This window comes from Natator depressus, chromosome 3 (assembly GCF_965152275.1).
Source record: "Natator depressus isolate rNatDep1 chromosome 3, rNatDep2.hap1, whole genome shotgun sequence".
NCBI lineage: Eukaryota > Metazoa > Chordata > Testudines > Cheloniidae > Natator > Natator depressus.
This window is the reverse complement of record NC_134236.1, coordinates 209,155,461-209,167,876: the sequence shown is the minus strand read 5'-3', so window position 1 is coordinate 209,167,876 and position 12,416 is coordinate 209,155,461. Positions and strand designations below refer to the sequence as shown.

Here is a 12,416-nt window from a genome sequence, read left to right as displayed (position 1 = left end):
GCTAGTCCCGTACAGGCAGGGGACCAAGCCATACTGGGATAAGGCCCCTTTGTACTGGAGTTGCTGCACCTACATTAGGAGGCGCACACCCTAACCAACATGGATCTACTGGTACGAAGCTGTGTAGGCCCGACCTACGGAGCTGTTGTGTCTCCATGAGCATGTGTGTAACTGCCATTAGCTGAGAGGAGCCCTTCCCCGCAGCGCGGGTACGGATTTCCAGGACAGCAATAGTTACCTTATTAACCGCATCTGGCCAGTTCTGTGTTTCAAGGCAGAAGGCTGAATGCTTGGGATACACAGAGCCCCCTTTGCCCTCCAGCGAGCCGTCCAGGAAATTTCCAGTGTAGAACTGGATCCCAGGCTGAGTGGTATAAACTTCCATCGTCCTGCCACTAGGGGGATGGTGTGCTCTGTACAAAGAGAACAGGAGGACTTGTGGCACCTTAGAGACGAACCAGTTTATTTGAGCATGAGCTTTCGTGAGCTACAGCTCACTGCATCGGATGCATGCAGTGGAAAATACAGTGGGGAGATTTATATACACACAGAACATGAAAAACTGGGTGTTACCCTACACACTGTAAGGAGAGTGATCACTTAAGATGAGCTATTACCAGCAGGAGAGTGGGGGGTGGGGGGTGACCAGAGGCAGTTTTGTACCCAGGGAGCAAGGACAGAAAGCAAGAGGGGAAAGGAACGGACGCTGGAGAGCAAGAAAAGACGACAGGCTGAGAAGAACTGACCAGCACTTCAGGACACAGTGCACAGGACACAGCCCTCTTTGTCCCAGCTTCCCCACAGGAACAGTGACATTAACGAGAAGCCTGCTACAGGAACCAGAAGATCAGCCTGCAGCTCATGCAATTTCGTAGGGCACTCGGCCTCCCTGGCAATTAGTGCAGTCTGAATGCCCAGGCAACGAGAAGGCCAAGAAGACAAAGTGGTGGGCAGGGCGTGGAGCACCACTGACAGGAGACTGATGGCAGTGGATGGCCTATGGGACAGGAGTGGAGAGGATGGGAGCAGCACGGCAGGGTGTGGGGGAGGGAAAGGGCCCTGCAATGCATAGACCGGGGAGGCGTAAGCCAGACAGAGTGAGGGGCAGGGAGCCAGGAAAAACAGGAGCCAGCAGGGCAAGGAGAGGGGAGATGGATAGTCCAGTGGTCAGGGTGCCGGCCCAGTGCTCCCGAGAGAGGTTTAATTCCCTGCCCAAGGCTCCCACTGTGACCTTAACAACTCAATCTCTCTGTGCCTCATTTCCCCACCTGCAGCATGGGGACGGCAGCCCGGCCCTGCCTCACGGGCCTCTTGTGAGGGGGAATACATTAAAGACTGTGAGGCTCAAATACCCTGGTAATGGGTGGCCTGTAGATTGAAGGGACAGAAAATTGGGACCTTCCTTCGGAGTCCCCAGTCGATGCCCTCTGTGCTTCAAGCACAACTGGTACAAACCAGAAAGACCTGAAGCCAGGGAACCACCACGGCTTTACACAGCTGATGCGATCAAGTTCTCACCTTGCACAGTAACGTCGAGCCTCCGACCGTTCCAAACAGAAGTTATGGTCAAAGCCAGGGAGCTGAAACTTCTGCATGTGTCTTCCAAGCTCTACCGGCTTCCTCAGATCAAAAGCGGTGTCCTGCACCGCAGCCACCTCTCCTGGGGGGGAAATAGCACAGAGAGGCTTTCTGTGAGCACACAGCCTGTTTTGGCAGCTCACAGAGAGGCTCCAGGAACCATAAAGAGAAGGACACTGCCGCTCTGAAATACTGAAGGATGTCAGTGATAACCCTGCGGTAGAAATCACAGAAATGTAGGACTAGATGGGACCTCAAGAGGTCACCTAGTCCAGTCCCCTGCACTGAGGAGGACTAAGTATTAGAGACCATCCCCGACAGGTGTTTATCTAACCTGCTCTTAAAAATCTCCAATAATGGAGATTCTACAACCTCCCTAGGCAATTTGTTCCAGTGCTTAACCACCCTGACAGCTAGGAAGTTTTTCCTAATGTCCAACCTAAACCGCCCTTGCTGCAATTTAAGCCCATTGCTTCTTGTCCTGTCCTCAGAGGTTAAGGAAAACAATGTTTCTCCCTCCTCCTTGTAACAACCTTTTACGTACTTGAAGACTGTTACGCCCCATATTGTATTACCAACCCAGCAAAGCAATTAAGCACATTCATATCTTTAAGCACAAAAGTAGTCCCAGGAACGTAAAGTTAAGCATGTGCTTGAGTGTTTTATTATTATTATTAACATTGCCGCAGTACGTAGGAGCCCCATCGTGACCCAGGCCCCCCTGCACCAGGCACTGTGCGAACACGGAACAAAATGACAGTTCCTGTCCCAAAGAGCTGATGTTCTAAGTAGTGAATCTGCTGCATAAGGGCCTTACCATCTGGGTGTTTTTAGAACTCCTCATACAACTTTTTAAAGTAAGCATTTCATGCTTCAGAAAAGTGGATAGCCTGAGAGATGGAAGCCCTTTGTTGAGCTACAGAAAGAGGCACTGTGTACGGACTTCCCCACAGGACAGAGTCAATACGGCTCAGCCTGGCGCTGAAGGGACCACTTGTAGGGATGACAGACTAGTCTCCCATTGACTCCTCGGTGCTTTTAGTAGCAACGCCAACAAGGACACTGTGAAGGAGGGGTCTGTGCTGCCCACAGTGAACTGGACCGAGCTCACAGGCTCATTTCATGCAGACTAGCAAACGGGCGTCAGAATGGCACAATCTGATGAGCAGGGGGTTGGACTAGATGACCTCCTGAGGTCCCTTCCAACCCTGATATTCTAGGATTCTGTGATCAGCCCCTAACGCATTAATACAGTCAGTGCTTCACATCCTGCTGTACGCAGCAGCACCCAGCTATGGAGAACAGTTGGCCGAACGTACAAGGCTTTACACTTAGCACAGCTGCACTTCCCGGCATTCTCTGCATGTCTGTGAACACCTCATCCGATCACTTCCAAACCTGCAGGGGATGTCCTAGGCATCACTAGGCAGAACCCTACTGATCTGGGGGGACACTGGAAAATGAGAAGGGGGAAGGAGACACACAGGGAGCCCTTGCCACTGATTAGCAAAGCCATAGCTTTAAGCACTCTGCAGTTGTCTAGAGCCCTAAGAGCTGGCTGGTGGCCCGGCCAACATAACCATAATACAAATGCAGCGCTGCCCCTCAACCCAGTGGAGTTGGCATGTTGACACCCCGAGTCACTGGCCTCCCAGACAGGCTGAAGACAAGTAATAATGGTGAGGGGAATGAGGGTGTGCACACAGCTCCTGTCCTGGGGCGGGAAGAACGGGGAGCACACCGAACCCCTGGCAAGGTGGCTGGGAGGCTCTAGTATGTGGAAAGGAGAAAATAAATGGGGGCACACAGAGCTGCAGGGAACCCCTGAAACAGAAGCACTTGGTGGGTGGCCCACAGGGAGCTTGCGGGGGGAATGGAGGGCTGCACCGAGCTCAGCCTACCGAAGCCATGGAATGTGCGACCCTCTAGTTACGAGGCCTAATTCACAGGGGTCATTCCCACTCATTGATGTTTGCCTGAGTAAGAACCTCAGGATTTGGGCCAGGTCAGATCCACTCCAGTGTGATCTGCAAAGTGACAAAGCTTGTGAGTGCAGGGGCTCTGTTCAAGAAACACCAGCAGTGCAGAGCCGGAGCGGGAGGGGGAAGCAGCATCCCGCTTGGCATTGCTGTATTGTGACATCACACAATGAACAGGCACTGTCCCCTCCACGCCCATACCCGTCTGCTTGAGACACCATTAATCTGGTGACAGGGTTCAGCTGAGCAGCAGATTCAGGCATCACCAGCTCTTTCAAAATGCACCCTTAACCACGGCTCTGCGGGGGCACTGCTGGCTGAGGTGAGCCAGCTCACGCTGCTGAGCTATGGCCATCTCAGACATGCAGGGCAGGGAGAAGCATGCCCTGCTTTTAAGCTTTATAGTAAGAAATGGGGCAGGTGAGGAACCAGAGCCAGCTGCAAGGAAGGCAAAAGATAGCTTAGTTTGCAACGCACTGTGTATGCAAATGCGAGAGGGCTGCTACAAATGCACGGGACGAGGCATAGTCTGAACGCTGTGCTCAGTGTTACTGCGTGGTGGGTCACTTCAGCAGCCTCTCAGAATCTAAAAAGTGGGAGAGAGACAGAGAGGAGAGAAAAATGGAAGAGACAAAGAGACTTAGTAAAAGAAGCAGCAATCAAGGCCGTGTCCGCGCTACAGAGCCCATGGCAGTAGAGTGATGCCGGCAGAGCCACGAGTACAGACCGCTCCGCTGACAAGAGTTTTTCTGATGGCAGAGGAACACCACCCTCCTGACCGACGGCTTCCGGCTGCCCGGGTGTCAGCATAGCTGCCTCTCTCCTGCGGGTTTTGCCAACCCAGCTCCGTAGCCAGGAGGTGAGGAATCTTTCACACTTCTAACCAGCCTAGCTGTGCCACTGTACATTCTGGCCTAAGCAGCAGTGTGCATGGCTGAGGCAGGAGGTGTGTACCTACAGCTCGGCAGGGGAGATCAATGGGCTGTTCTCTCAGGTATCTTGTAGAAACTCCCAGCAAGAAAAGAACTGATCCAGGTTTATTCTTGAGAGGGAAATCTCCTGTGGGCGCACTGACTTCACCCATTTTCATTCACTTGGGCTTTTTACGTACACGCTCTCAAACCCTGGGATGAACACATCGACCCTTCCCCATCACCCTTCTGGATGGAGACCCATACTTATACCCATTCCACACCCCTGGATAAATGGAGGCACACTCACCCACCCTCACACCCCCATGCTCTAGGCAGACATACACAATGCAACCCCCTGGCCAGAGAGATGCTCACAACCCCTGATCAATACAACACTGGTTACACTCAGTTCAGATTTATCAAGTTTCCCTCACCACCATAAAGGCTAGAAACCTACTCTTCTTTTTATGTGAAAGCAGAGATTCTGCAGAAGCTCAGAACAACCAGGATAACTCCCTACTCCCCTGGGGCTAAAGTACTGAAAATTATACCTATTAAAATTACAAGCGATTACTTTAAGTTCCAAGAGGCTTCCTGGTCTTGCTGGCAGGTTAGGGGGCTCTGAGGGAAGTGTGCCAGCAGTCAGTCTGCAGTGACCCAGCCTAAAGTAGGATGAATTGTGCTTCTCTGCCTTAGGGAGCAGCCGGCTTTGTCTCTCGCTCCATTTGGTTTGTGTGTGTTAGATTTCTGGATTCTAAGAAATAAAGTCGTGTTATGTTGCAGCCTTTCAGACAGTGTGAGAATTGTTTCCCCCCTAACTCTCTGTGTATATTCCCTGATCATAACGGACGGGGTTTAAAATGTAAGACATGAGGCAGGAAGTCAGCATGAAGTGCACACAACATTCCCCAGCTCCCCACACTTCCAGAGTAAACCCACCAAGGCACGGCCTGATGTTCTGCAATTCTCCTCGGTTATCGCAGAAGGCCCATAGAGCAACACCCTTGGAAGAAGTAGAAAGATGCTAACATGCAAGCACACCTGCTTCGACAAGACGGCTGTTGTATGTGGTTTCTCTAGCTAGGGCTCTAAGAAACAGCAATCTTAGAACTGGTTACTGAAAACAGCAGGTGGCTCTCTCAGCAAGCAAAGTGCAGCTCACGCTAAGGAAGAGCACATGGGGATTTTTCTAAACTCAGTCAACAGTAAAATAATTAAGCAGATGGAACATCTACCTCCTCCCTCCTCCCCCTGGTACTGCAAACACACACTGACACTCAGAATCAAGTCATTTTGCTTCAAAGCAAGGGGAATTTGATATCAAAACTTCCAAGGCTGACTCAAAGACATGACTTTTTGGAGCAAGCCATGTTCAATCGCAAAGCTGTTCTCGTGGCCCTGTTGCACTGGTTTCACATGGGCAGGTTCCGTGTGCACGCGCGGTACCTGACTGACGGGATGATCCAGTGCTCAGTGACGCATCTCCGTTGCCATCGGATAGGGTCCTACATATCAATAGCACCTCTAAGAGTAAACTGGGCCCCAAGCCTGCTACAACGGATCTGAACAGCAAAGCCAACGAGGGCTACTGGTAACTGTTTGTGTCCAACATTTTCAAATGAGTACACTAACTTCAGGATGCCTCAAACGCTGGGAACCCAGCTTGTGACACCTAAGGCTGGTTTTTCTGAAGTGCCAAGTACCCACAGGTTTCCATTCACTTTGGCTGGAGTTGTGGGGGGGGGACAGCCCCTCTGAAAGTTTGGCCCCAAGGATCTCAGATTGGGACCCAAAAACTGAGACACGCAAACTCAGTAGCCACTTTTCTAATGCTCTAGCCTTAGGGAGCTAAACTTCTGAAACCAAGGGCCTGATTCTCCACCCACTCCCACGGGTGTAATGTCATTGACCTCACTGGTGTTATTTCACATTCGGAGCACTGCGAGTCCGGTCTGTCTTTCCTCCAGTGTTGTTTTAGGCTCTGCACTGCAATGGGAAATTCTGCTTTGGTGGGGATCCCAGTAGAAAATGCTGCACCCCCTCCAGGCCCAGAGCTGCTTCCATGTCACAGCTCTACAAGAACCATCGAAAAGCTCTATGCTGAATCTTGCATTTTGTCCCTTTGCTCAGACTGCTTCTCTCTAAGACAGAGGTGGGCAAACTACGGCCTGCGGGCCACAGCCGGTCCACAGGACCGTCCTACCCGGCCCCTGAGCTCCCGGCTGGGGAGGCCAGCCCCTGACTTCTCCCCTGCTGTCCCACCGCCCCCGCAGCCTCAGCGTGCCACGCTGCCAGGGCTCTGGCCCGCCACTCCTGCCAGGCAGCGTGGCAACGTGGCTGGCTCTGTCCAGGCAGCGGGGTTGCGAGCTCCTGCTGCTCTGAGCAGCATGGTAAGGGGGCGGGGAGCAGGGGGGGTTGGATAAGGGGCAGAGGGTCCCGGGGGACGGTTAGGGGTGGGGGTGTGGATAGGGGTCGGGGCAGTCAGGGGACAGGGAACAGGGGGAGGTTGGATGGGGCAGAAGTTCTTGGGGGGCGAGTTGTAAGGGGACAGGGGGGTTTGGATAGGCATGGGAGTCCTGTGGGGGCCTGTCTGGGGGCGGGGGTGTGGATAAGGGTTGGGGCACTCAGGGAACAGGGAGGGTTGGATAGGGGGTGGGGGCCAGGAGGCGGTTAGGAGACAAGGAGCGGGGGGGTCGGATGGGTCGGGGGTTCTGAGGGGGGTGGGAAGTGGGAGGGGGCGGATGGGGGTAGGGGCCAGGGGGCGGTTAGGGGACAAGGAGCAGGGGGGGTCGGATGGGTCGGGGGTTCTGAGGGGGTTGGGAAGTGGGAGGGGGCGGATAGGGGGTGGGGGCCAGGGGGCGGTTAGGGGACAAGGAGCAGGGGGGGTCGGATGGGTCGGGGGTTCTGAGGGGGTTGGGAAGTGGGAGGGGGTGGATACGGGGTGGGGGCCAGGGGGCGGTTAGGAGACAAGGAGCAGGGGGGGTCGGATGGGTCGGGGGTTCTGAGGGGGTTGGGAAGTGGGAGGGGGCGGATGGGGGTAGGGGCCAGGGGGCGGTTAGGGGACAAGGAGCAGGGGGGGTCGGATGGGTCGGGGGTTCTGAGGGGGTTGGGAAGTGGGAGGGGGCGGATGGGGGTAGGGGCCAGGGGGCGGTTAGGGGACAAGGAGCAGGGGGGGTCGGATGGGTCGGGGGTTCTGAGGGGGTTGGGAAGTGGGAGGGGGCGGATAGGGGGTGGGAGCCAGGGGGCGGTTAGGGGACAAGGAGCGGGGGGGTTGGGTGGGTCGGGGGTTCTGAGGGGGTTGGGAAGTGGGAGGGGGCGGATACGGGGTGGGGGCCAGGGGGCGGTCAGGGGACAAGGAGCAGGGGGGGTCGGATGGGTCGGGGGTTCTGAGGGGGTTGGGAAGTGGGAGGGGGCGGATACGGGGTGGGGGCCAGGGGGCGGTCAGGGGACAAGGAGCAGGGGGGGTCGGATGGGTCGGGGGTTCTGAGGGGGTTGGGAAGTGGGAGGGGGCGGATACGGGGTGGGGGCCAGGGGGCGGTTAGGGGACAAGGAGCAGGGGGGGGTCGGATGGGTCGGGGGTTCTGAGGGGGTTGGGAAGTGGGAGGGGGCGGATGGGGGTGGGGGCCAGGGGGCGGTCAGGGGACAAGGAGCGGGGGGGTCGGATGGGTCGGGGGTTCTGAGGGGGTTGGGAAGTGGGAGGGGGCGGATAGGGGGTGGGGGCCAGGGGGCGGTTAGGGGACAAGGAGCAGGGGGGGTCGGATGGGTCGGGGGTTCTGAGGGGGTTGGGAAGTGGGAGGGGGCGGATACGGGGTGGGGGCCAGGGGGCGGTTAGGGGACAAGGAGCGGGGGGGGTCGGATGGGTCGGGGGTTCTGAGGGGGTTGGGAAGTGGGAGGGGGCGGATACGGGGTGGGGGCCAGGGGGCGGTTAGGGGACAAGGAGCAGGGGGGGTCGGATGGGTCGGGGGTTCTGAGGGGGTTGGGAAGTGGGAGGGGGCGGATAGGGGGTGGAGGCCAGGGGGCGGTTAGGGGACAAGGAGCGGGGGGGTCGGATGGGTCGGGGGTTCTGAGGGGGTTGGGAAGTGGGAGGGGGTGGGGGCCAGGGGGCGGTTAGGGGACAAGGAGCAGGGGGGGTCGGATGGGTCGGGGGTTCTGAGGGGGTTGGGAAGTGGGAGGGGGCGGATACGGGGTGGGGGCCAGGGGGCGGTTAGGGGACAAGGAGCGGGGGGGGTCGGATGGGTCGGGGGTTCTGAGGGGGTTGGGAAGTGGGAGGGGGCAGATACGGGGTGGGGGCAGGCTGTTTGGGGAGGCCCAGCCTTCCCTACCCAGCCCTCCGTACAGGTTTGCAACACGGATGTGGCCCTCAGGCCAGAAAGTTTGCCCTCCCCTGTGCTCTCAAGTGTCCGTGATCCCAGTAACCGCAGCGCGCTCTCTCTTCTCAGATGAGCAACTCGTGACAGCTTTGCAACACAAGAACTTCCTCACCGCGCTCAAAGGTGACAAACTGCTCCCTTCCTCGGGGCCTTTCTACTTCACATCATGCTGCTCAGTGTCAGGGCCCCATCCAAAGCCTGCTGAATTCAATAGGAGTCTTCCCACACACTTCAGTGGGGTCTGGCTCAGGCCCTCAGTCAGGGGAGAGAAGGCCTATGCACTAAGTGAGCAGATCCCTCCTTCCACGTCTCTGGAGGCCAAGCCTGCCATGCCATAGGGTCTGGGATCTCCAGTGATTCGGTGACTGATACATTGTGAGTCTGCATGTTTTCCCACAAAGTGCAAACGTACATTTAGTCTGGGCCCCTTAGCTCAGATTAAAAGGATAACAAAACAAGGAGAGGTGTGAGGTGCACAGCCTTAGCAGCTTGCCAGTTCCCAACACAGAGGGCTGTTGGTGTTATCTGTGGTGTCTCTTTCCCTTCTCCTACAGGCACAAGAGGCAGGGTGACCTGGGGCAAGCCACTTCCCCTCTGTGTCTTCCCAGCTGTAAATCAGGGATAATCTCCAGGCCAGTCCTCATAAGCTTCAAGTGCCACATCCTCCAATCACCCCCTGCTCAATTCCACCACTGTCAGCTGCTGCCTCTTTCCAGCAGGAGTGGCTGCTGCAAGCCGCCCGAGACCTGCACCTCCTGGCTTGTGCCTGTGTGAACCACGCTCAGTTCTCGTGCACCGAAGCCGATACAAGCCCACTCACTGCAAGTTTTCTTAGTCATATCCCACAACCACTTCCTCCACATCCCTTCTCTCCTCTGCTTCAGAGAGCTCCTCTAGCTGGATGTCCTGCATCATGGCAGCATAACATGCCTCCACCACGCAGCAAGCCGGACGACCAATGGTTTGGAACAAGAGACAATGACCTAAAGGAGGCTGGAAAGGTAACTGAGACCAACCCATGATTTAACCTCCTACTGAAAGGAAAGAGAAGAGGAAGAACATTCAGATCAGAGCACCTCAGCTTTTTAGCATGGATACAGCAGATCTTCAGGCCCCCGTCCAACTGCTTGGTGCTTCTCAGACAGGACAATTAGCTCGCTTTATGGGTAGATTACCCTACTGTAGGAGAGTCCCTGTGTGGCATATAAAGTAGGCGTAGCCAGTTTTGACTACCTGTTCCAGCATCCCCTTAGGCACTGGGGTGGGCCAGAAGCATCTTGGAGACTCCGGTGATCCTTGGTAGAACAGTCCCTATGGGAACATTATTGCTGGCATAATTTAGAGCAGCCCTGAGATTGCTGTAAATTCCACCAGAGACAAACTACTGCCTAGCCAGTCAGTCAGTCATGACTGGGGCTTGGGCAGTCATACCTAGTGGTCAGAGCAGTGGCAGTCAGAGACTAGGAACAGCTCTGAAAGTCAGTGCTGGAGTCAGGAGTCCCAGAGCAAGCCAAGAGGCATGTCCACCATTACAGCCAACAGCGGAGTCCATCTTGTTGTACAGACACTTCCTGGACTCCTCCTCCTGAGGCAGTACGTCCTGTGGTATTTATTTCCACAGGATCTATACGGTAATGCATGCAGCCCTACCATGGCTGCCGGTTGTGGGTCTGCCCTCTTGCAGACCCAGGTTCCTGTCCCGTCCCTGAAGCACCTCACAGCCCCAAGATTAGGGGAACAGAGATGTTGCCTAGAGCCACCTTTCCCCACTCCCTCTGTGTCCTGCACAGCTTAGCTGGCGCTCAGGATCTGGCCCATGGTTCCCGGAGAGTTGCTAGATATTTGTCACTCCACTGGTGAGCACAAACTGACCTTAGCTGCCATTGATTTCCTCCATCACCTTATTGCTACGCAGAACACACACAGTGATTAGTTGACTGGGGGAATGGATGAGGGCCAAGGCTGGATGAGCGCCACCTCCAACTGCAGCTAGTTATTCTAGAAACATAAAATTATCTAGGCTGACTCAGGATCCAACTTCATATTTCTCTGTGGTTGAGTTTCCCAGCACCCAGCGTTTTCATGAGCATGCTGGTATTGTGCAATACTCTCAGGCACATCATCACCAGCATTTCCTCAGCTGCTGATGGCAGCTCATGGCTTACCCTCAAGCACCACCGGTGTACAAGTCACAAGCTGGCTATGAATAGCGCCGGGTCTGCGCACGTGGCTGTGCGTGTCACCGATTGCTGCAGTGAGGTAATGTCTATTGCAGATCACTTGGCTTTGCTAAAAATCACTGTCAGCTACTAGACTGGGGCCTTATGTGATCACATAGTGAGTGTGTTCGAGTGCAGGGGCTGCTGAGAAGGGGCTCCCACCAGAGAGGCAGGGAGTGGGCAGAGCCATGACTCCATCTCTAACTACCAATCAGCAGAGATGGCTAGCCATGTGAGGAGCGGCATATGCCCTCATTAAAGAGAGACAGCGGTTTATGCACCCCGCACGCTGTGGACCATGGAACTCTGGGACACAAGACTGGGCCTTACAGGCATCATCAAACCCTCTGAAATTAACAAGAAACTTCTGAATGGTTTGTTCTGCACATCGAGTTATACCCATATGGCAACGAATACTGCCAAGGGTTATGTAACCAAGGAAAAGTGTAGGGAAAATAATGGACCAAACTCCACCAGGACTGTGGGTGGAATTAAACATGTCTCACATGCTGCATTCAGAGTACAGAGCAGGCTATTCATGGCAGATTGAACCAGGGGGCTCCAGTGTGCACTCCATACCCCACCAGGCCTGCCATACTCTTACATTATTAGTATTTAAGTGCCATAACAAGTGACAATCGGTAAATAAAGTGTAGAAGAACATAGCCAAATAATCACTCTTTAGAAGCCCTAACACACACACTTCAGCACATGAATATGTAATAAGTAAATGCAAATGGAAGAAGTAGAGAGAAGCTAGAGAAGAATGTAATAGTGACCTGATATGCTAATAATAAAGCCCATAGAGAGAACAAGGTCACAGACTGTGATCTCTCCACTTCTAGTGGACCTTAAGAATTGTTTGAGCCCAAAGCATTCAAACCCATTAACAAAAAGTTGTAACTTGAGGGGAGATTTTCAGAGGCACAGATGGGAATTTGGTGCCTAGCTGCCCTTTGAAAATCATCCCCTTCTTCACAGTCACACAGGGCCATCATTTCCCACTCCCTGCACAGACCTTTACAATAGGAAACAATACCACAGAGCAGGTGTCAAACGCTGCCAAAGATACTAGATGGATATTCTGTGCTTGGTGGGTGAGGTGGAGGTTGTGCATATTTTTAAGACCATTGTGTGTGACGCTGTGTTGTTTTTTTTTAAGCACAAGTAGACACCTGAGCAAAACAGTTTCTCTCTTTAAAGTGACTCTTCCTCCATTCGGCACAGTCCTTGACAATAGGAAATTATGCCACACAGCAGGTGCCACATGCTGCCAGCCAGATTTGGAAGCACAGGTGTAAGTGACAGGCAGCGTGAGATCAGGGCCACAAATCACAGCCACCGGTTCTCTGGCGC

At 54.6% G+C, this 12,416-nt stretch overlaps 1 protein-coding gene across 3 annotated transcripts in view; it reads right to left on the bottom strand.

The window, feature by feature from the left end:
* The window catches only part of GALM (galactose mutarotase), a 65,438-nt gene that overhangs the window by 4,055 nt on the left and 48,967 nt on the right, over positions 1–12,416 (bottom strand). For all 3 annotated transcript variants that reach the window (XM_074949863.1, XM_074949861.1, XM_074949862.1), the window contains exons 6-7: positions 1,519–1,660; positions 239–413 (exon numbers count right to left, since the gene is read on the bottom strand). In XM_074949863.1, coding sequence (XP_074805964.1) covers positions 239–413; positions 1,519–1,660 — 317 coding nt within the window. The remainder of the gene's footprint in view (positions 1–238; positions 414–1,518; positions 1,661–12,416) is intronic.